This window comes from Biomphalaria glabrata, chromosome 9 (genome assembly GCF_947242115.1).
Source record: "Biomphalaria glabrata chromosome 9, xgBioGlab47.1, whole genome shotgun sequence".
In the NCBI taxonomy this organism is placed as follows: domain Eukaryota; kingdom Metazoa; phylum Mollusca; class Gastropoda; family Planorbidae; genus Biomphalaria; species Biomphalaria glabrata.
This window is the reverse complement of record NC_074719.1, coordinates 34744520-34769172: the sequence shown is the minus strand read 5'-3', so window position 1 is coordinate 34769172 and position 24653 is coordinate 34744520. Positions and strand designations below refer to the sequence as shown.

The following is a 24653-nucleotide window of genomic DNA, read 5'->3' as shown; positions in this document are numbered from 1 at the left end:
CAAGATAATTCAAGGCTACAGTTTAAATGACAGATAAAGGCAATACACCAGCAACAACTACAACTACAACTCCCAGAACAATTATAGACAATCCAGACGTGATGGCTACGAACGCAACAGATACAACAGAAATACGTCAAACAGATGGGAAACAAACAGTAGTATAAATTACAGACGTCAAATATGGCATCTCAACCAAAACTCACGGACATGAACAAGTAGCGTTCATGAACTCATCCATGTCAAAGCTCAATTTCTATCCTGCATTTGAAAATGGGATGGTCACAATCTCACTACCAGGTAGTGGAGCTTCATGCAGAGTAATTAATGCTAAATTCTTGAAACCAGGCTAAAAATTAAAAGACAAAATTAAGATCACATTTGCAAACAACGAAAAATTCGATATTTGTGAAACGGCCATTGTTCACATCGACTCACCATGGATCACTGGTGATTTCATTTCATAATGCTGTTTAAAGTTAAATTCTTTAAAAAAAAAGTCACAAACATCTCTCTACCAATTTAAAAAATATTGGTTTATTTTCGTGCTCCATAAAAGTCAAAGATGTGTGTCCACTTTACCTGGTAGTTTCTATATTCATGTGTAATTTTTTTTAAAAATGTATTTGATTCATCCATTTCATTAAACAACAAACATTAAACGTTACGGTACCATTCGAGGTGAATCAATAGAAGAAGCAGGGCCGGTCCTACAGGTTGCGGGGCCCTATGCGAATCGGATTGCGCGGGGCCTAATTTGCGTTGTGATAAGGATAATAAGTGAAAATTAAGATTTTGTATTAGAAAATAAATTAGTCTTTTGCATTTTATGTATAGTTTACTAAGTAGAAAATCACTGTCAAATTAACTTAACAGTAGATAAAAACCTTTCCAACAAAACGCCGATAAACATTCAGATCTGCCTTTTAGATTTACTATCGACTAGTAAGATATCGTTTTTTTTTTCGAAGAGGTTGAGATAGATTTAGATCTATATTTGTATGTCAGTGACTATTAAAGTAAAATAAGTATGTGAACTTCTTGTTTTGGTTTAAATTCGGCTTATTATTACATTTTATTAAATGAAAGCTGACAAAGCCTTACTGCCATTCTAGAACCGGACAAAACATCGCTTGTACCATCTAGTTAATCACTTGACCACATTCCACGCGTCTTCTCTGAGTAATATTCAATCGCAAGCTATTTCAGTTGACTTTCTTGTCTTGTCACAGGTGAGGGCTCGTCTAGCGACAGCCTAAGGTGATTTGCATCGTCTAACTACAAAACTTATCGCTACCCCCATCTGTGTCTCCGCCAATGTTATTACAATATGTATAATGTTTATACACCATTTGTGGAAGATATTTATTGATTAGAGCTGTGTTCTCTTTCTGATGTCGAAACAATGGCCAAGGCGTGAATACAGTCTATCTTGGGATATCCGCCACCTGCCTAGTATTACGAGTCTACACTGTACATTGTTCATTGTGGATGAGAAATGACGGTAGGTGTTCTTTTACTTCTCAGAAAGTTCTATATTACGTGTGGGTCAGTTGTTTTGATACAGTTTTGTTAATTTGACTACGTGACATTATTTTACTCCCCAAAAAACACTCTGTTATAGTTCTTGCTTAATTATTTATTAATTTATTTGTTTATTTTTTTTTATAATGCACTGATTTCTTTTCTATATTAAATTGCTTTCCCGTCTAATTGTTGTTGTTTTTTTCTTTACACTTTATTTCTGGCTTTTATTATTTATTCAATTAATAAATTTAAAATTGTAATAAATGTTTGTTTGTTTGTAAAATGTTTTATTTTAAAATTGTAATAAATGTTTGTTTGTTTGTAAAATGTTTTACATTTTTCGGATGTTCCTTCAGAGTTGAGGATAGTTTACTTCCTAGTCCAAACCTCCCGCAGTACGACGGGGGATGGGAGCGGGCGGGGTTTGAACCCGGGACCCTCGATAAATCCAAACGACAGTCCAGCGAGTAAACCGCACGACCAGGCAGCCATATTTTAGTGTATTATATTTTCCTTGAATTATTCTTTTTACTTTATAAATAACTTAATTTTGAATTGTATTATGTATTATGAAAATATACGTTAACTTACTTAGTTTATTATAAATATATTATTTTTTTTTTACTTTTTCTGTGTGTCTGGTAAAAAATTAGTAACAGTTATTTCTCTGACGCCCAAGTTGAAAAGCTGCAGAAATTTCTTTCACCTGATTAAAAAAAAAACAACAACTACCAATTAGTTTTTTAATTATTCGTATTTTTTTTTCTTGAACAAGGGAAAGAAATAGTACTTGAGTGAAGTGATGGTGTTAGCTGAATTAGTCCATTTTAGTGGTCGCCTCTGTAAAGTAAGTTTGTAAAAAACAATAGATAAGTATACAATTTCTCTTTTCTATAAATGCTTTCAAAGAGCGTATGCAAAAAAAAATAATATTTTTTTCCTTTCTGGTCTAGAAATATGATACAAGTTCAGATAAGTGATAAGATCACAGTCAATTAAGAAAGCTAAAAGTATGAAATAGCTCTAGCCAAAAAAAAAAAATAGGTGAAAATATTGCACATATTTATTAATAATAATATCTATTACAAATTTAATTACATCACTGATCCAAAATAATGAATTGAAATATAATTATGTAAGCTTTATTATTCTAAAATGTATTTCTTTCTGTTTTTCTGGTTGACATATCTACCTTATTTTCGTACTTTGTACGATTTTATAATAAGACAATGTATAAGCAAACTATTGTGACACCTCTAATTATACATCATGTCTACGACAGGTCTATAGCAAACATTATGTCGGTATTAAAAAGAGAATGCAGCACAAGTAACGGATCTACGCTCTATCTACACATGTCTCAATGGGATCATAGTGCTGAGACTTTAACTATATCCAATACGTCAGAATACGATACAGAAAAGTTTGAACTAAGACCAGACTGGGAGTTGAAGTATGAACTGCAGTATGGCCCGAATGTGTCATGTACCACAATGGTCGTCGATCTCCCCAAGGACATGAGGTTCAATGAAGACATTGTGATCTCAGTGGTGGCCTACACCTGCATGTTCCTGGTATCCCTGGTGGGAAATGCCATGGTATTCACCACCCTGTGGAGCAGTAGGCGCTCCAGGGTAAATATGTGTATACTTCACCTCTCTGTTGCAGACCTATTCATAGCCTGTGTATTCCTACCTCTAGAGACTTCCTGGCATATCACTGTGTCGTGGCGAGCAGGAGATTTGGCCTGTAGGTAAGTATACAGATTTAGCATTCAAAAAATAAATAAATACTTTCAGGTAAAAATGCTTATGACGAATGCTTTCTTAATAGTGTACATTTTTTTCTAGTCCTAATTTACCAGTTGTTTTTTTAACATCCATTCTATTCAATACCCACATTCACACAAAGCTTCGTATCAGACTTCAGAGACAGAAGGAGCAATATAGTGAAATACAATCTTTCGCTTTACTTTGTATCTAAGAGGAAACAAAATGTCCAATATAGGATTTTTTTGTATAGCTAATGAAGCAACAAATTTCTTCTTTAAAAATTCAAACAATACACAAATAGAAATCAACGAAAATCATGAATAATTTAAACACATAGCATGTAACAAGCCATAATATAAATTTGAATTCTATGTCAATAATAAATATACATAAAAGATTTGACATAAAGCTGAAAACTAGTAAGCTGAACAGGCTTGATTTAAGAACCCTTAATCTAGCTTCTCTCCTTTATATGAAGTTCTACAAACCGAAAGTTCTTGTAACGAAAAAAAAAAAATTCTCGTCGAAGTAGAAGCTTGAAGGTTTGATAAGTCAATGTATTAATACACTTTGTGTTCACATTTTTCCTTGGACTTGAAAGCATTCATCTCGTGTTACATTTATATCCAGCCCAAGGCCAGCCGACATTTCTCATCTCCATTACTCATTATTTGTAATATTGTCTAATGTCTAAAATGGCATTTTATGCTGAAGAAAATGTCTGTTTCTCATCATCCTAAGTAAATACATATTTTTATTTAGCCTAAACATTTTAAAGGTATGTTTTACTAGACCTTGAATGTATCGTTATGGACACAAATTAAGATCAGAGGCCTATTGATCTTGTTAAACAAATACAACAAAACTGTGCATAGTGGACGAAGAATAGAAAATGTATTAGTAGAAATACAGTCATAGCATTATGTCGAGGTTCTTGTCTTCTTACTCTACGTCTGTGTAATTCAATGCTGACCGCCAACTGTAAATCCAAATCCAATCCAAACATTCAAAATTAATAACATGCTACAATAATAAAATAATATTCTTCTTACAAAATTAGATAAATTAGCAATACGAAAAAAAAAACACGTCTTGACCTAGATTACTTTAGGTAGTGAGCTAGCTACATTTGTGTACAAATGCCACTAAGCTAAGTCGTTCAACTAACGACCTTCAAATTCTAACACTAAAGACCATTAATGCCTTCACGCCCAGTGCTATTTTGGCATATACTGATGGGTCGGCATTGATGGATACTGGAAGAGTATGGAGCCTACATCGACTTTCTTGGCTCTTACTCAGTACAAATCTTTGGACCATGTGGTAGTCTTTGCAGTTTGGATGCGGAGACCATGGCAGTCTGTGAAGCCTAAACGACCATTGACTCTAAACTCGGCGAGGGACATTTGAGGGCAACACAGATTGTTGTGGTCACTGACTCAAAACCTGTACTACAGGCTTTGCAAAGCCCCAGACCATGCCCCCCAATATCGACACTGTCGCACAACGCAGCGCCATGTCTCCCTTGTAATAAAGCAGTGGGTACCGAGTCACGTGTGGCTGGCAACACTACTGCAGACTCTTTGGCCCACCAAGGAGGGCAAATTCTACCCACTGAACAGGCTGTAAGTTTTCATCATGCCCTGGCTATAATTAAAAAAAAACAGAAATGGAAAAGTGGTTTGAGTGCTGGGACAAGTCCCAAAAAGCCGTGGAGTCTGGGAGCGCATGAGGCGCCCTGACCACACTTCCCCGTGGTGGAGGCTTTCCAGGCCTGAGCAGGCTATTATAGCACAGTGTAGGACAGTCCACAGTCCTATTAGCTCATATTTCTCACGGCTATGGCCAAAATTCGATTCACGGTGCCCCCGCTGCGGGGAAGAAGAGGAAACCGTGCCTCATATTCTGTTTGACTGCCCCAGACTTGCTGATCTCCGCCTTGACATGTCTGGGAAACCAAAAATTCTCGACCTGTATAGTGACGTGTACGCACTACGCAAGACAGCAGGGTTTCTGTCCATGGCTTTTGCAAGACAGGTGTTAAGCCTCTCAAGCCCTCACTCAAATGGAGTTTGGTGATGATGATGATAAATGGCTGACTATTAATGGTTACGTGAAGTGCAATATTTGTCTTTTGAACTAGTGTTTTAGTCTTGCTTTAACATATAGTTAAGCCAAAACTTAAACAATTATAATAATAATAGTGTGGGCAAGTCAATTTAACACATAATGGTAGAATGTTTAGCTTTATCAGAATCTTCCAACCATAACCAAGTTGCAAAATGTATGACACATAATTTGATTAATTAGAATATATTCGCACTGGCCATAAGAAGTACCCGAGTCTAATTATCACTTATTGTACTTACATAAGCCTGTTTTGACTGATAAACGGTAGATTTTAGTTGCTCTGATCTGCTGTTCATTGTTAAAAAAAAACAGAAAAAAAAACCTGCTACCATTTCTTACATCGCCGTACAACCTCTAACAATATAATAAAAAAAAAGAAATGGAAAAGCAATGAAATTATGTGAACCTAGGCTTGAAGATTAAGCGTTTATGGAAGTTATCTAAAAAAACAATACACCCCATTGTTATATCAACCGAGGGGATAATGACAACTGACCTGACAAATACCCTTTAGGCCCTCAACATTCCTAAGAATTGTCTCGTAGCCTGTCAGAGAACGGTACTGCTGCAGACCTGACACATAACGGAAAATTTGTCAGTGAAAACTGTTAAAGGGTCTACAATAAATTTGTTTCTCTTAAATGAAATTCGACACTCGCAGAGAATGAATTTTAGCTCGTACTTCATATAATAATAATAACAATGAACAAACAATTTATTATCCTTAAGTACATATGCCATACAAGTAGTACATAATCCTTAAACGTTATCAATATTCTAAGATGGCTTACATGTCTATCAATGTATTCATTGTAATGTTTTTTTTTTCTAGAACACAATTTATGCATGGTTAAAAAAGTGTTAGGTATTAATTATTAAAACAAACGATATTTAAACGTTTAATGAAATACTATAAAGATAGAATGATTGCAATAGTATTATCTATACATTATTTTTTAATTATTACCGAAAGTTAGTAATAATAATAATAACTATTGAAATTATTACAATCATGTGTACTATAGTTTGTAAAGAGTTCGTTTTCTCTGTTTAATTACACAATGTGTGTGTTAGTGCTTGCTATAAGATCAAATTAAACTTTATCGCGGAAACCAAAAATCGGTAGGTTTGTTTGTATGTTGAAAGTAATCAGCCGTGACTTAGAAATGTAGTGAAGTGTTAAATGATGACTTGCTGGAATAATTGATGGCTTGATAACTATGTTGTGTGACAGTATGTTTGATATGAGTGAGTAATGTGTTTTGGAGATGTTCACCCGGGAAATGTACAAAGGCATTCACTTTAAAATGTAAAAAAAAACAAGGTTACAAAGACAGTTTGTGTGGAGACACATTTCAAAATCGGTCCCAAAGTGGTCCACCTAGGCAGGTAAAAAGGCAGATTTCTATATTTTCAGAAAGGACAGAGAATAATGGAGGAAGAAGGTTGACGGATCTTGTGTGGTGCCCAGCGGTTTAAAGACCAAAGGATAGGGGAAAGTGAATGTGAAATTAGATATGAAGCTGGCCTAACTAATGTCTTATAAGGAATAAATATTTGCTCTAATTGTTTTGTAAAGGGACGATCTCTTATTCCTCAAGAAAAAAAAAACAACATTTAACATTTCCGTAAAAAAAAATAAAAAAAAATAAAATAATTTCCTTTAGTTCAGTGTTCTATTGCCAACGGTAAACACTGCAGTTCACACGACAATATGACAAACTACTTATTAATTGTTGTTTTAAATTAATACCAACTTATATGCATACTAAATAGATATTTTCTCTAAAAAAACAACATTTTTTTTGTGTGTAAATGTAGTAGTTAATATAGCAGAACGTACTTAACTTAGCAAAACAAATGTAAACAAAAATATGACCGAAAAAATCTAAAATAGCGTCTTTTCCTCTTAGAAATCGATAAACACTAACAAAAAATGTACTCAGGAAAGACACTTTCGATAATACAGAAAATACATGACTTGAAACTTTTAAGACAATAACACTATTTTTTTTTCTTTAAATGCTTTCAACTTAAATCCGTATAGTATAATCACTGGGCTAGGGGAAGACCAAGTGTTATAGAAGGTCTGTTTACTGACCTGTGACGTCACAACCTGTGGTCAGTTTAGACTAATACCTCGTTAGTCACACCACAGATCTGACGATAGGACAACGAGGTCACGCTCTAAACGTCGCCAGTGAGTGACCCGTACTTCTATAACGATTGGTCCTGGCTATTGGTCATTTTTGTATGGACAAGTCTCGGGGTGGGGGGGACGATCTGGGAGAAGTTTTCGTGTTGCCTTTTGGGTCTCCGCAAACACAACTCTTTGAATAGGTATAGGTAGCCAAGAGAGGGATATGTAGCCACAAAGTAGCAAAGAGAGTATGTGTAGCGAAGAAAGTATAAGTAGCCAACAGGTTTAATCCACTCAGCATCACCTCTAATGGATACCTTCAGTCGTGAAAAAGAGGTGCGGTTGTTGAGCTGTAAAGCGCTTGACTTCAAAGCCGATAGTCCTGGGTTTGAATCCTGGTGATTTTTTTGATTTCTTAGTCCACCCAGCTCTAATGGATGCCGATACTAGTTGGGGAAAAGTAAAGGCAGTCGGTCGCAGTGCTGGCCACATGACACTCTGGTAAGCCCTGAGCCACAGAAACAGATGACATTTATATCATCTACCTTATAAATCTCAATATCTGAAAGGAAACTTCACTTTTTATTTTCTCTTAGTGGTGAAACGATTATGGATTATCTTATAGTAATGACACTGACTCATTGTTTCATGTAGAACAAACAAATGAAAAACGTTGTTATATTGTATTTTTAACAATAAAAATACGTCCTTGACCTGATCAGGTGAAACTTTCTCACCACTTGCTATCACATTCTTACGTCCTTGACGTGATCAGGTGAAACTTTCTCACCACTTGCCATCACCTTCAAAAACTCCTGCTTGTTAGATTAAACGTAATCGACCTTTGTTCTTAATTGAACCTTTAAGTTCGGCTATCCTTTGACAGGGAAACGATCTGTACTTTGTAATGATGTAAGTTGAGCAAAATGTTTTTTCATTTGACTATTGCCTAAATTTGTTTGACTTACAAAGAGACTTACTTTTCATCTCCTATCTTATTCTTACTCAATTTTGTTCATGTCCAAATTTGGAAAATGTCGTGATTAATGTTAGCAATAGTTATACACTTTTTCACTACTTTTAATACAGTATCTAAGAAAAAAAAGGTATATACTAATTTGAGACATGATAGTCCAGAAAGAATGAGAAAACCTTAAGAAGATGATATTTTGTAATGAAACGATAAACTAAACAATTTTCAGTTGATTTTTGTATCAACTCTAATTTATTGCTGCTAGCTAGTAGCCCAATTAAAAGTAAAAAATTATGTTAACAAGTATTGCCCAAACCTTTTTCTAAACGTAACACATCGCGCATTCTGAGTATTTAGCGGAACACTTCGCGCATTCTGAGTATTTAGCGGAACACTTTACACATTCTGAGGATTTAGAGGAACACTTTGCTTATTTTTTAAGAGAGATTAATTCACGTGGTTGCCTACTAATTAACTATCCCTGTATTTCGTGGAAGACTTGTTCAGGCCTTGTGTATCACCAGGGTTCCGCGGAACACAGTTTGGGAAACACTGATGTAAACCAAAACCCTAGACAGCAGGAAAAAGAAATTAGAATAACATCTGAAAGAGAGTGTAAAGAATTATTTCAGTTTCTAGAAAGTTCTTTGTCAATGTACGGATGTAACTATTTTTAGCTTTGATTTTCTACCTTGTAACTTATCTGGTATCTTGCAAATGCGTTTCTGACACTCAAAGAAAGTTTTAATATAAATGAGCATCAACTCTTCGTTTAAACGGATGTGAATGATGCGGATGATCTAAAATTCTAAATGCATACGCCAGACATAAAATAATTTAAACATATCTCTCTCTTTTTCTAACGTAATTCCAGGATCTGCATGTTGTTTCGAGCTTTCGGCTTCTATTTATCTTCCCATATTACGATGGTCATTGCCATTGACCGCTGCATGTCCATTGTCCAGCCTTTAATGATGAATGGTGCCTTTAGACGATGCAGAATTCTTTTGCTGATTGCTTACCTTCTCAGTTTCATCTTCAGTTTACCACAGGTAAGCCTAATTACCAAGCGTAGTTTTAAAAGGTTTACATACCTTTTTGACGTTACTTATTTTATCCTACATCAATTTATTACTATTACTTTGACATTAAAAATCAAATTGTTTTTTTTTCTCAGTTCTAATTTCAATACTTGTTATTTGCGCTCTGGACTGTCGTTGTGATGGTCACGTGTTTGAATTCTGACAGCTGCTATTTTATTTCAGAAAGTTAAATTCATTCAAAATTGCGTAAGAACCGTATGTTAAAAATGTTGACTGCACAGAAGAAAAAGAGTACTACATATATTTTACTGTTTCGCTTCCATAAACTACAAATTTCCATTACTAAAAATATATTTATGTTCAGTGAATATTTATGTCGATTTATATGAAGGGAGGCAAATAAATCATTAAAAAAAGGATTTCTTTGTAAGTCTAAATGTCTAGACATTATAGGATGCACTTTAAGCATCTGGGTGAATTGTATTATCTCTTATTTACAATCCAATGATTTTTTTTTCACTAAAAGGTTATGGAAGACATGTGACTAATGATGTTCTTTAAATTGCTTCCAATGTATAAGCATGACAAGGGAGACAGAATTTAATGCCTGAACAATTTTATTGACTATGTCTTTTTCTTCCGCAGTACCTAAAACATTATAGTTTGGACCTATAATCTAACAAGTCAAACCATGTCTAGATAAATACATTGCAATATGTTGTATAGCTTGTTATGAAGAGGATTGCATTAATTTTTAGGATCATATTCCTTAGAGACAACATATATGGACTTATGTGTTTCACTCTACTGTAACTTTATTTCAGAAGACTCAATGGTTTGACATTTGTGTTTGATATCAAGAAAACAACTCGTCTTGAAAAAATAAAATATTTAAATTTCTGTTATTTCCCTTGTTGTTTTTTACGGCATTCATTGAATTAAAAAGTCGTGATCTCATATTTAAAATAAAGCTCATTTACATAGAATCAAGTTATAATTTAAAAAAAAACTTTTCAAAACTATATATCTAGCCAATTTTAAACAAAACACCCCAATCAATTTTGCAGCTAGATTTTTAAATATACGGTGTTTTAAGAGTTTATTTTCCGGAACACTGGGAGTCTACTAAGTGAAAATGTATTAATGCCATTAAAACTATCATTATTACTATTATTTTTTTGGTTTATATGTTATAAAAATATAAATTAAAATTAAAACCATCGCTATTTAATATAGCAACCGCTATTTGTACGTAATATAAAGGCCTACTTGTTTATCTTTAAAAAGGTTAGCTTTTGGACACTAAAAGTAACCTTTTTACTTTACACTATGCAAGCATGTAAATATCATGAAATCGGACTTTTAAAAGATTTTCGAGTTCTTTCAGATTTGAGCATTAGAAACGGACGGACGGCAGACACAACACAATGAAGTACAAGTGTGTGGGCTTTTCACTATGTTTGTGAAGCTGAACATGCAATCGTCATGTACAGTAAAAGTTTAACAATGACAAGAAATGTCATGCTCTACATTGACATCTTTTGACGATTTCCTTAACCGTGACCATTTCTTCTTTTAGAGCATCATCTTTCACGTGGAACAGCATCCATTGTTTCCCTGGTTCTCCCAGTGCGTTACGTTCAACTTCTTCCGGAGTGAAAGCGAAGAGCTGGCCTACGACATCTTCAACTGTGTGGCTGTGTACGCCCTGCCTCTAGTGGTCATCGCCACTGCATACACTTTGATTTTACTGAAGGTTGGTTTGATAGTGAATGCCACCACCTCATTAAAACAATAATAATAAGAAGCAAACGACAAAAAAATGTTTTTAAAAACAAAGCTTATCTAAAGGAAATAACCGCTAACTACTGCCATATATATGCTGTATAAGCAAGATTAATTAATTAGAACCTATTGATTAACTAATTGGTTAATTTAAAGATTTTATCGTGTATTGTCATTGACTGTAGTTAATTGTGTGCAACATTTTAACTTGATCTGAGAGTGGGAAGTGGGAGAAAAAAACACGTGTCAAAACTTAATAAGTGGATTAAATCGATATATACATCCTTATCTCTCATTAATGAGAATTTAGTCCCCTTAATTTGATATTAAACAAATCATTTAATCACCAAAAATTAATAAAGTAATTAATTAATATCTCTTCATTGATTCATGTCTTGTCAGGTTCAAGGAATAATTGTGCAGAGTCGCAACTTGATTCTAGAATGGGAAATGTGAATAAAAAAACATGTTTCAAACTTTTACTAGACAGACAGACAGAGAGACAGATAGAGTGATTTGATATAAACTGTGTAAACAGTATAGATGTTCAATGACTCGCCTTACCTTAGTGTAAAACATATCCTCTATTCCCATACTTTATGATATTGTGATTTATCTTCCACTTTTAGTATTATCTGTCCTTGTCTTTATATTTCCTCCATTGTGGTTCGATGATAACCACTTTTGTCTTCCAGGAGGGCTGATGGCTTTGCACTGGGGTTTTGTGCCTCGTCATGTGGCTGGTGTGACCTATGTGAGGCCGGAATGTTCGGCTGCACACTAGAGGTTATTCCAGCTGGAGCTAGTCTTATTGGCCTTGCTTGTTTTTATCTGAAGCTGTAAGCGCTGTTCTCTTGTCTTCTGCAATTTGTACACACGTTTTCACAGCGCTATGCCATGATGCTCTGTCATGTGCTGCTGTCAATGCTGGGTCAATGCTGAAGTCTTTCAGAGTAGATTTTAGGGTGTCCCTGAAGCGTTTTCTTTGTCCACCTTGTGAGCGCTTTCCTTCCCTTAATTGGGCATACAGGAGCATGGACGCCGGCAGCACCCCCCTGGATTCTGAGTAGCCAAATTCTAGCCATTTTTGGGGCCATCAGATTAATTAAAATCTAAGTAGCAACTGAACAAATAGTGTTTCCACTGGTGACTGAAGTACAGTTGTAGTAGACTGGCCTAGGCTTATCAGGAATTCACGTGCACCCCTCTGAATTCTGAGTAACCAACTTTTAGCCCGTTTTTTTTACACCTTTAAAGCAACTTAACATGTAGTGCTTCCAATAAAAAAAAGTTAATAAGCTATTATTGTAATAAATTGTAAGAAGCTAAAGCTATTATTATAATAAATTGTAACAAGCTAATCTGTAGTTAATGTCCAACTATGTACGCTTGCAATTCAATATTCAATATTCTATAGCACATTGTAAGGAATTTTTTTATTTGCATATAATTAAGAGTTATCATTATATTTAGTAAAGATCTAGAATATTATAAAAGTATTTTTTTTTGACTTAGAATAAAAAAACCTTGCCAGCTGTCATTCGATTTGATATATGTGAAAGTTTCTTTGAACAGTATTGAGGAGTGAATTTATCTTGGTACATGTGTGTACGTCTTGCGTAGTTGCTGTCATTGTTAACGCTCAATTAAATAAAATACCAGGGTAAACACGTCTACCAGTTTGTGATAAAGAGATATAAAAAAAAGTTCTTCCAATACCTCCCGAGTCAAAACGTTGATTTGAATCGACGGAACACTGGCAGAAGCAAGAAACCAAAATATACCAGCAGCAGTAAAGTGAATTAACTTCGTTTTCTTGGTATTTTGTTAATAAAATGCAGATATCTCATGCACTGAACAGACCTGTTTGAGCGATGAATTTGTTGATGGCGATTGTACTCGATAAGAATGTATTGGTTTTGCCATTGTTGTTTAGAGGGACGCACTGCCTGTGTCCAACTTCATTGTCAGCGAATACATTATGTACATTTTTTTACATGGACAAACTGCTCGGCCAAGGCTACGATGGCTGCCCCGTGATGGGTAGCATTTAAAAAATGTGTTCAGGCTAGGATTCGTGAAAAATATCCTAAAGCAGATATTGTCCGATGCGAGTCCCACAGACTTAAATTTGTTATTATTGACCTAAATGTAATTTCAATGCTGTTGGTGTCATCCAGATGAGTATCTATTTCTTTTATAGCAGTCTCAAGAAAGAGCGTTTATGTTAAATTTACCTCTTTTCTGTAAGACAATCAACTGAGAAATACGAATTTATTTCGCGCTTGAAGTCGCAACTTTGGAGAAGATCTTTGACTGTTTGGCGTATTTTAAAATAACGGCTGTGAGTGAAACCAGACAAACTGCATATGCGTAATCTGTGCCTGCTTCTCATGTGTATCTAATTTGTCTTTTAATTGTAAATTATTCATTTCTTCATGAATCAGTTTCCGTGATGTTGCAGTCTGTCCATCTTTGGCCGCTTAACAGTACATCAGCAGTCACATTAATGACATAAATACCAACTCGGCCATGTTGAGGAACACTTCAAGGATGGCATCTGAGGATGGCGAGACTGCTGGCAGGCAAACGTGGTACTGAGTTAGTGCTACCGAGAATTCGTAGTCGATAGACACACGGAGACGAAAAAAATATGTTTGGATTTCGGGAATTATTACAAAACACGGCTTTACATGAAGTCACTTGGTTAGTTAGTGTCTTCTTTCACGTTTCGCTTTTCAAGCAATAATAATGTCCAGTTCAACTTGTTTTGTCTACATCCTAAAATGATGCAAGAGCTGCAACATTATGAAGAATATCAGCACTGCAGATAAGCGTTCATCGCCGGCTTGTCCATCGCGACCAGAAGCAATTCAGTAGTAAAGTTATTGACAGTTTTGGCAGCGTTTGCATTTTTTGTTTGATCAACCGTCGTGATGCACGGATCGCACAGATCAACTGACCAAAAGTGTACAGTACATAGTTTGTTCAAGTGTTATTTTTTTGTTTTGCTTTTATTTCATGGACCAAGTTTTTACTGTGAACTTAATATCACAAAGGTATGGGTGGCGTAGTGCAATATTTCTTTTCTTTAATATTCTTTGTCATAAAAAAGTTACAATTACGACTTTAAGCCATGAGTGGCGACTTGCACCCCCCTGCAAAAAATCCCGCCCATGTACAGGAGTCGTTTAGGGATGCGGCGGTCTTCCTTTCTGCATATTTGTACGGCTGGGACTGCATCAGGATTGTGTGGATGCTTTGCAGGCCCACTCTCCTATCTTGTACTTGTCAACTCATTGTTCGATCTCTTCCTCAGGCTTTACCTTACATTCTCTTCATGGGCAAGAGGTGCATGGAAAAAAAACTTGTCAAAATTGAAAAATATTGGAAACTGGAAAACTGGAACATTCGATGCAATGTCTCTCTAATAACGCACATGTCTCAGATTAGACTATTATACTGGAATTATTATTTTTTCCAATGATGATCACATCAGATTCGATCCAATTAAATCCTATCTGATTTGTCCCGATCTGATTCGATTCAGTCGTGTCAGGCCCAAAGTTTTCAAGCATAAGGGTCTTTTAAAGTTCTGACATGCATTTCCCTGGTCACATGCCCTAAAGAAATCTTTTTGAGGCCTACGATACCGTCTCCCCTTTTAGGTTTAAAATGCAATGTAGACAGATGTTTTGAAAGGCTAAATAACACCGCGTCATGGGTCAGACATGACCCACAGGGTGTAATTACTGTAAGTAACTAATGCAAGTAATCATTGTATGCAATCAATGTATGCAATCAATGTATGCAATCAATGTCTGTAGTCATTGTATGTAATCAATGTTAGTAATCAATGTTTGCAATCATGTTTTTAATCAATGTTAGTAATCAACGTATGCAATCAATATTTGTAATCAACGTATGCAATCAATATTTGTAATCTATGTATGCAATCAATATTGGTAATCAATATTTGTAATCAATGTATGGAATCAACGTATATAATCATTGTAAGTAATCAGTGTATGCAATCAGTGTATGTAATCAATGTATGTAACCAATGTATGTAATCAGTTTTTGAAATCTAATTTCTATATCATATTTGGTGTGCTAAAAATACAACATCCTTACATTTAACATGGATTTTTTACTTAGTAATAGACCCATAGGGGGTTGAATACGAATTAATATGAACCAAAGCACATTAACACAACAGGCCAAGCGATTTATTACATAATCCACACATTCCAGTAATCTATCAGCTGTTGTTTTTGCGGTCTGTTCAGATGACAAATAATGGCACTAAACTGAAGAGGTCATAAGTTAGACAGTGAAAAGAGAAACTAAACAGTATTGGCAGAACACGTTTATGTCTGCTTTGGATGTAGCAAAATATGTAGGTCACAGCTAGGGCGGTCTAGTTAAGTGAAAGACTGCACTCCTACCTAACGTTCGCGATTGGCTCAAAAAAAACAACTGTTTGTCCCCAACTCCGAATGTTATTGTATCCTGTAATCAAATGGAACATACAAGCAGTGGACATTGATGTTGATTATGTGGAGAGAGAAGGTGACCAAGAAAGCTTTAAACTTCGATAGGAATGTCTTTCGAGTATAGGGCTGCACAGTTACAATGAACAAGTGTTCTACGAAATGAACCAAAGTTATTCTACGACTGAAGGAAGCCAATTAACTTAACTTTTGGACTCCACGTTAAGCTTAATTATATATTTCGTTTGATATAGTTTAATACTGTGCTGTGTATTATGTCTGTCACTAATTTTAAAAAAAATTATATATATATATATATATATATATATATATATATATATATATATATATATATAAAGTATTAGTGGAATTGATAAGTACACAGAAAAGAGCCCTTTAAATGTCTCCAAATGTTAATAAGACTTTCAGTCAGATTTTACAACTACAGTGTGACATAGCTGTCTTTGGTTTGTACATTTAGAATATATATTAAACTGGAAAGATATGGGAACATTTTGAAGGTGCAATTTATAGTAGAGCATTATGTAGTCCCTATACTAGATCAGGTGGAGACATAACTATTACTACATACGTCTTGCCATTCTATCATTGGATTGGAACCTAACATAATTTTGTATACTTAAAACAGCTCTGTCCGAGACACATAATAAGTATACATGTCCTATCCATATTACAATGAAAATTATTAGTAGCATTGTTTATGACACGAGCTGAAACTATTTCTCTGGCACTGTCAAAATGACTGTAACCTCAATGTTAATTAATTAGCAGGAAGTTTTTTTTGAAAGTTGACTTTTTTTTTTCTCTTTCTATAGCTGTCTAGACAACAAAATAAACACGTGAAAGGGACATCATTATCAAAAAGAAAGTTTTGGAGGAAGAAAAGTTCAAGTAAGTTATCTCCCTTGTATCGTAAGGGACTTCGTCTGCTACGCTACACAGCCATAACCTGGAGCCTGGGTGGAACCAGGTAGTAAGAAGACAAAATCAGGCCATTTAGGGTAGCAAAACAAAAATTCAGTAGGTGTGCCATTTCAAAGGTCTGGAAGAGGGCCCTTACACTTTACACATTTATTTGTTTAATCATCTTGGCTTATTAGCAAAATTGAATTAAAACCTTATAAGGCCCTAAGCTGTTTGAGATATGATGTCCTTATAAGTCCAGATGTAATACGTCGGAGCCAAAAAGGGTTGAACTAATAATTTTAAATTAAGTTGTAATTAGAAAGTGGACTAATATTTCTTAACTTAAAATCATTTTTATTCATTAAACTCGTATTTGGAAGTTTCATTTTTTTTTGACGAAAATGTGACCTGCAATACATTTTAATAAATGTTCTAATAAGTCTAATTATGTGTTGCACACGTAATAATCGAGATGAAAAAGTTACATCTATCTATCTATCTATCTATCTATTTATCTATCTATCTATCTATCTATCTATCTATCTATCTATCTATCTATCTATCTACCTATCTATCTATCTATCTATATCTATCTATCTATCTATCTATCTATCTATCTATCTATTTCTATCTATCTATCTATCTATCTATCTATCTATCTATTTCTATCTATCTATCTATCTATCTATCTATCTATCTATCTATCTATCTGTCTATCTATCTATCTATCTATCTATCTATCTATCTATCTATCTATTTCTATCTATCTATCTATCTATCTATCTATCTATCTATCTATCTATCTATCTATCTATTTCTATCTATCTATCTATCTATCTATCTATCTATCTATCTATCTATCTATCTGTCTATCTATCTATCTATCTATCTATCTATCTATCTATCTATCTAGTTATTTATTATTATGTCTACTACATCATTGATACATTTTAGAATAGCTTTTAGTACTATTGTTGTTTAAGTTACTTGAAGTTATATTTCTCCATAGGTAGTTTAACTCCAACTATGACACTTCTGCACCAAGAAGAAACCAACATTGGAGCCGTCATCAGATGCTCTACCACCCAAACATTATCAAAAGCCAAGATGACTGCTCTCAAGCTGACCTCTTGCATTGGTTAGAATAGTTTGACTTCTTAAAAAAGCAACTTGCTTATGTATTTCTCATATTTCTTAAAGGTCATTGTATAAGAAGCGTTCCCCTCCTCATACATTCCAAATAAAAAAAAAGATATTGGTCCAGAACACATTATTGATCTTGCTGGAAATAAGTGATATAAAAACAACAACAACTAAGACTCTATTGAGGCGAAACATTATTTAACTTTAGTTAATTGGCGTAGCTAGGCTTGGTAAGGGGGGAGAATTTGAAAATGCACCCACGCTTCCACATGGGGTGGGGCAAATGAGTTTTTTTTTTACATAAAATATAAAATATTACGTAAAATACAGGGCCCCCAAAGAGGCCAAGCTCTTGTACCCCCAAATGATGGTTAAGTTTTAAATACTCCACTGGCTCAATAGCATTATGTCCACATTTACAACAGTTTTGTTGATAAGACAAGCCAATTTAAATGTGCCGTAAAAAAAGAGATAACTTTTGCTTCTACAAACTTTGGTAGAAAAGAAGCTCGACTGACAATGGAAACATCTTTCAAGTAGGTTTCTTTTTTTTTCTAGTTACATCACTGGCTGCTTGAATTATTTCACAGCTTAGAGCAATGGCTTCATTGCTGAACTTCTTCGACTTTTGTCCATGATCAAATATGAAGGTTTTTCAAAAAGTTTCAGCTTGCACTAAGATAATAGATTACAGTATGACTGTATAGCTCTATTCTACACATACAAATTACGATATGACTGTATAGCTCTATTCTACACATACAGATTACGGTATGACTGCATAGCTCTATTCTACACATGCAGATTACGGTATGACTGTATAGCTCTATTCTACACATGCAGATTATGGTATGACTGTATAGCTCTATTCTACACATGCAGATTATGGTATGACTGTATAGCTCTATTCTACACATGCAGATTATGGTATGACTGTATAGCTCTATTCTACACATACAGATTACGGTATGACTGTATAGCTCTATTCTACACATGCAGATTATGGTATGACTGTATAGCTCTATTCTACACATGCAGATTATGGTATGACTGTATAGCTCTATTCTACACATACAGATTATGGTATGACTGCATAGCCCTATTTTACACATGCAGATTATGGTACATATTTTTACAATATATTTCTTCTTATTATTATTATTACGCGTTCATGAAGCATCTGAGAATGATACGGTTTTCTTCGCAATGTTTCTTATAAGCAATTAGTTGTCCATGTCACTAATTAATTATCTGAAATGCGTTATTTCAATATATAATATAATAGCGTTATTGTTTTCATTATTTGTTTTACACATTTTAAAGGCTTCCTCAGATTTAAAAATAATTACATCCTAGCCCAGTATGGTGGCTGGAACCCGGAACCATAGAGAATATCTAACGACTGTCCAAACAGAGTGCATACCCATGGACAGCCAGCCATCCTAATCTCAATATCAATATTACATTTACATTTTACCAGATGTATCATTATCTCCGTCTAACTCAAACATATGTTCTTATTGTCCCTTTACAATCTGTACTTATCCCTAAATCTGTTGAACCGTTGGGCACTACGCAATATTTGTCGACCGTCTTTCTTTATTCCTCTCTGTCTTTTGCCTTAGTTAGAACCTCTTTCAATGGTAGGCTAGTCCATTTTTTATGTTGTCTTCCCATCTCTTTCTCTGTCTCTTCTTTTTCCTGGTACTGTTTCCTGAAGGAAGGTCTTTGCGAACCCCGAAGACTTTGTCATATGACCCTAGGTGTTTACCTTACGTTTTATTACTATAGTGAGCAGGTCATCATGGGGTCTAACCGCAGCAGTAACCCTGTATTCTTATCTCTTGGTTTGTGATGTGATCTTTCAATCTTCACATCGTTCACATATCTAGTTAAATACAGTAGTCACAGTTCAGGAACAAAATAAATACTAATCAATAAGTTCCACTATACATTTATATTCATTTAATGTTATTTAAATATTTACTAATAAAATACATTTCAGTTGCAGCGTTTCTTATTTGCTGGGCGCCATACTTCTCTGTTATTCTATATCATTGGATGACAAAGTGAGTCTATGTTTTCTGTCTTATACAAGTGTAATAAGCAATGCTTCATTTTTGTTTTCTAAAATATTCAAACTAGCTGATACATGTGCTACGCTACGATTTTAAAAAATCGTACATATGTTTATTTTGGCTGCAACACCCTTAAATCCTTAAAAAAAAAAACGGCCAGCATTATAACGCTGCCCCACCAAGGCACATTTTGTTAGTCTTCAAATTCTATGTCATATTTACTTTGTCTTTGTCACCCTACAAGCAAAGGGCCCACAACGCCTATTTATAGAGTATACACAAACACTTCTTAGTTCTTAGGCCCATCAGCTGTAGCCTTCCATCTTCCTGCACACAGTTTTTTTCCCCGCTGAACAGATGGAAAGAAGAAACATAATTCTTCACAACTTAGTTTACTCTTTACATATTTATTTTTATTTTGTCAGTCTTGGATGTAGAGCTAAAGAGGAAACTTATTTAGAATAATTCCTCTTTACAAGCTGTATTGACTCTAAATAAAAATAACAAGAAATAAATAACACACCCATGCTCTCAATTCTTTAATAAGCCTTTACATTTACTGTGACAATTTGTAAGACTTTTAATTTTACTTTTACATCTAGTTCTAGTCGTATTTAAAAGGATTCTACATATCATTAATTAGAGTCTTTTAATTTTTAATTGTAGTATTAGTATTTTTCTCCACACAAACACACATTTTTTATACAAATGTAAAAACGCTTTAGAAAATCACACTATTCTAAGGATAATCCGTCACATACACTCTGAAAAGTATCTAGATCTAAAGGAGAATTGTTTTAAAGATCTAGATCTGTGAAGAAATATACATTAATAACGAAATAGGACGATTGAAAGTTACGCACCAAAAAGTGTTAATTCAAGTGTTTTAGTGGAAGGAAGGAATTATTCTTGTGTACTTGGAAATTTAAAATTCGGCTTTCAAATTCATAGTTAGTAGAAATTGCGAAAAAACACACCCTTTTTTGTGTAAATCTAACAGCTGCGTTCACGATCTTGAAAATGGTTCTTAGTTGACCTAGTCTTCTTATTTTCTTCTTTCTCATGATCCTAAGAGTTGATTGTATGAATCTTAGAACTCTAGGCCTATGGAATCTTGCCTCTATCTGCCTGTCTGAACAAACTTCTGTCTGAGAAACATCCAAGTAGATGTCAATTATTACATTCCAATTACTGATGGCTCTTATCCCTGGCGCACTCGGAGTAAAAGTGAGGCCAATGGCCGAGCACATGATGGAGTCTCCCCCAATATTCGTTCTCTATACCACAACAGCCATGAAAACGGTCTTTTAATACACAGTGTGTTTCGATAGTGACATGATTGTAAGGGTCTTCTTCCATCCCCACCAGTGCAATGTCCCAACGAACAATCAGTTTTGCTGCTCTATTGGCCTAATCGTCTCCTCTAACGACCGTTTCCACCCAAGCGCCACTTTGAGGCTGAGAGGCGTTGCTCAGGCCACAAGGATTAAGTTTAGAATAGGTTTAATGTTCGTATTTTATCGTCCTCGTAAAATGGGAAAATAATGTGATTGGAGTGGTGAGTACCAATATTGTAGAAGATACAATTGAAACACTAATAAACACATTCAATGTACCTTTTGTGTATTTGCAAAACTAGTAATTAAATACATATTTCTTTTAAAGTATTGGTTAGATGATATACACGAGTTTATTTTCGGATATTAAAAAGTAACCCAAGCAGTAATTAAAAAAAAAACAACAAACAAAGCAATAGAAAACAGAAAACTTTTTTTTAAACAAAGCTTATCAAAGGGAAGGAAGCGCTAAGTATTGCCCTTTATCGAAAAAAAATTTAGGGGTTTATCTCCCGTTCTGCAATATAAAACACAAATAATTAATTAGTACTAAATGATTAAGTAATTTGTTAATTTTTAGATTGAGTCTTATACTGTTATCGACTATGAATATGGAAAGAAAAAGATATGAAAAGAGAAAGAGATGTAAAGAAAAAGAGATGAAAAGGGAAAGAGATGTAAAGAAAAAGAGATGTAAAGAAAAAGAGATGGAACGAGAAAGAGAAGAAAATAAAAATGAGATGGAAATAAATAGAGATGGAAATAAATAGAGATGGAAATAGAAAGAGATGGAAATAGAAAGAGATGGAAAGAAAAAGAGATGGAAAGAGAAAGAGATGGAAATAGAAAGAGATGGAAATAAAAAGAGATGGAAAGAAAAAGAGATGGAAATAGAAAGAGATGGAAAGAGAAAGAGATGGAAAGAAAAAGAGATGGAAAGAGAAAGAGATGGAAAGAAAAAGAGATGGAAATAGAAAGAGATGGAAAGAGAAAGAGATGGAAAGAGAAAAAGATGGAAAGAGAAAGAGATGGAAAGAAAAAGAGATGGAAAGAGAAAGAGATGGAAAGAAAAAGAGATGGAAAGAGAAAGTGATGGAAAGAGAGATGGAAAGAAAAAGAGATGGAAAGAGAAAGAGATGGAAAGAGAGATGGAAAGAAAAAGAGATGGAAAGAGAAAGAGATGGAAAGAAAAAGAGATGGAAAGAAAAAGAGATGGAAAGAAAAAGAGATGGAAAAAGAAAGAGATGGAAAGAAAAAGAGATGGAAAGAGAAAGCGAGCGGGTTGTTCAAGTTCATTGATATATGAATAAATCACAGGCTAAAAAGTTTTTTTAGGCGGTTCGATACATGTGCCCCTTGATTGAAATTCCAAATCGAAAAGGAAGTAATTTTCTGGCTATATAAACAATACAAATCAGGGAAACAAAATCACAAAGCCATCCAAGGAAATGCAGAAATGGCATTCTAGCTCGTGCACTGTTAAAGACTAGACTTGGAATGAAAGTTAGCCTGTGTGAGATGCTACAAAGTTCTAGGGCATTAACTATTGGCCAAAGAAACACGCGACCCATTAACTGCCTTATAGATTGCAAGGTCTAAAAGTGGAACTTTATTTACGTAACTATAGTATAACAAGTCTTAACTATAGGATTACATCCAAAATCTGCACTTTATAAATAATAATCTATCTAAAAATGATTGCACCATGTCCCAAACGAATCTGTTACCACTAAATCTAAACTATTTGATTACTACTATTTCTACAGAGACACAGAGAAACAGTTGGACACTCGGACACAGAGAATTTTGTTTATCTTTGCAGTCTCCAACTCTTGCTTTGATCCAATCATTTATGGTAGGCATTGTAATTCTATAATTATTTAGATGTCACTTTTTAATATTTTAGTATTATTATAAATATACTAAATTTTTTGTAAAGCTGATAACACTTTTTACTTTCTAGGTATGTTCACAACAACATTTAGAAAAAGGTTCAGCACATGGAAATATGAACTTATTCAAAAGTTTTGTGGTTCCATATAAACACCAGTAAAAAAACGTTCTGCTTTTGAAGCTACACTAAAAAGTCACTAACGTAGAGGCAGTAATGAAAATAGCGCTCTAGTGAAGAGAGACTTCAAAGCACACTAACACCTCTCCACAGAAGAAATGTGTAGATATTTATGCCTGAGAACATTGGCAGTATAAGCCTACCCCCTTTTATCTTCTTTTTTTTTTACTTTGCATAATGTTTATAAAGGTTTTTTTTTTTCAAATTATAATATAGCCCTATATTTTTTTTAGTGTAGAATTATCTTATGTATCTGTTTTATAAAAAAGAAGCCTTTTGTAGATAAGTGACTTAGACATTTGACTGTACAGAGTTAAATTTTCATAATTTTAATGATGTGAAACTTTATACGATAAATAATAAAAATTGTTTTTATGTAATTTTATTGGAATGAAGTGTCCTTCTTTTATGTCTTCATATAACAATATAAAACTGTAAACCACTTTAATGGTGTCTGACAGTATTAGAACGTTATTTTTTTTCGAACCCTAACCTTAACGCTCATATATATATATATATATATATATATATATATATATATATATATATATATATATATATTTGAGAATTTAAAAAAGCAGTGTTTCTCAACCTTCGGCGAAAAAAAAACCCAGCCATGTTGAGGCCTTTCTTTTGACAGCTAAACGGCTTGTGGGAGAGCTGCAAGCTCCCCCAAAGGGTTTCGGGGCGCCACAAAACGTTTTATTGCATTCTTCACTGCAGAAACGCATTCTCATGAGGTCTACAGCTTAATAAAATTATTCGAAAATTACTATTTAAAAAAAAAAAACTCATTTGTCGGTGGTACATTTTGTTCAATATGCATGTTTCTAACTTTGTTTTGTTACAGAATATAATTCAAAGCTTTAAACAAACAAAAATTTGGAAGTGGGAGAAGAAATTAAGCGGACCAAGTTTGTAGTAGAGTAACAAGAAGTTAAAAAACGAGATGAAACCTTTGGAATGAAATAAAAACACTTCTACACTGCTTTGAGTTTAACCTAGCTTAGTTGGATTACAGAGACAGGGTGATCTAAGGGAATTAAGTGACTTTGGATTTCACTGCTCATAATATGAGTTTAATCCCTTTCAATTTTGCTTTAGAAATTCAAATTTGTATAATGTATACAAGTGTTGACAACATACGCATCATTCTGCTCCTGGGATATCGAAGCTTCTATTAAGTAAATGTATAGCTTGAACGATGAATATCTAATGCTTTAGTAAAAGGCAG

The 24653-nt window shown here is 34.2% G+C and overlaps 1 protein-coding gene across 2 annotated transcripts; it reads left to right on the top strand.

Annotated features, from left to right (window-relative positions):
- Positions 1-1413: 1413 nt before the first annotated feature.
- On the top strand, positions 1414-23810 carry LOC106074986 (adipokinetic hormone/corazonin-related peptide receptor variant I-like). 2 transcript variants are annotated; one of them, XM_056040025.1, is made up of 10 exons: positions 1414-1504; positions 2303-2374; positions 2810-3280; positions 9417-9594; positions 11165-11341; positions 16700-16775; positions 17800-17928; positions 19939-20002; positions 23115-23203; positions 23312-23810. In XM_056040025.1, exons 3-10 carry the CDS (start codon positions 2826-2828, stop codon positions 23389-23391), a joined length of 1248 nt encoding a protein of 415 aa, XP_055896000.1. In that variant the 5' UTR covers positions 1414-1504; positions 2303-2374; positions 2810-2825; the 3' UTR covers positions 23392-23810. The 2 variants fall into 2 exon arrangements, with proteins under 2 accessions (XP_055896000.1, XP_055896001.1); XM_056040026.1 differs by lacking the exons at positions 1414-1504; positions 2303-2374; positions 2810-3280 and adding an exon at positions 8352-8481.
- The last annotated feature ends 843 nt before the right edge of the window (positions 23811-24653 follow it).

Excerpts from the sequence above, each read along its gene's own strand:
- LOC106074986 (XM_056040025.1), top strand. The coding sequence starts at position 2,826 with ATGTCGGTATTAAAAAGAGAATGCAGCACAAGTAACGGATCTACGCTC. Across the intron at positions 9,595-11,164 it reads TCATCTTCAGTTTACCACAG|AGCATCATCTTTCACGTGGA; the intron begins GTAAGCCTAATT and ends TTCTTCTTTTAG. Across the intron at positions 23,204-23,311 it reads CTTTGATCCAATCATTTATG|GTATGTTCACAACAACATTT; the intron begins GTAGGCATTGTA and ends TTTACTTTCTAG.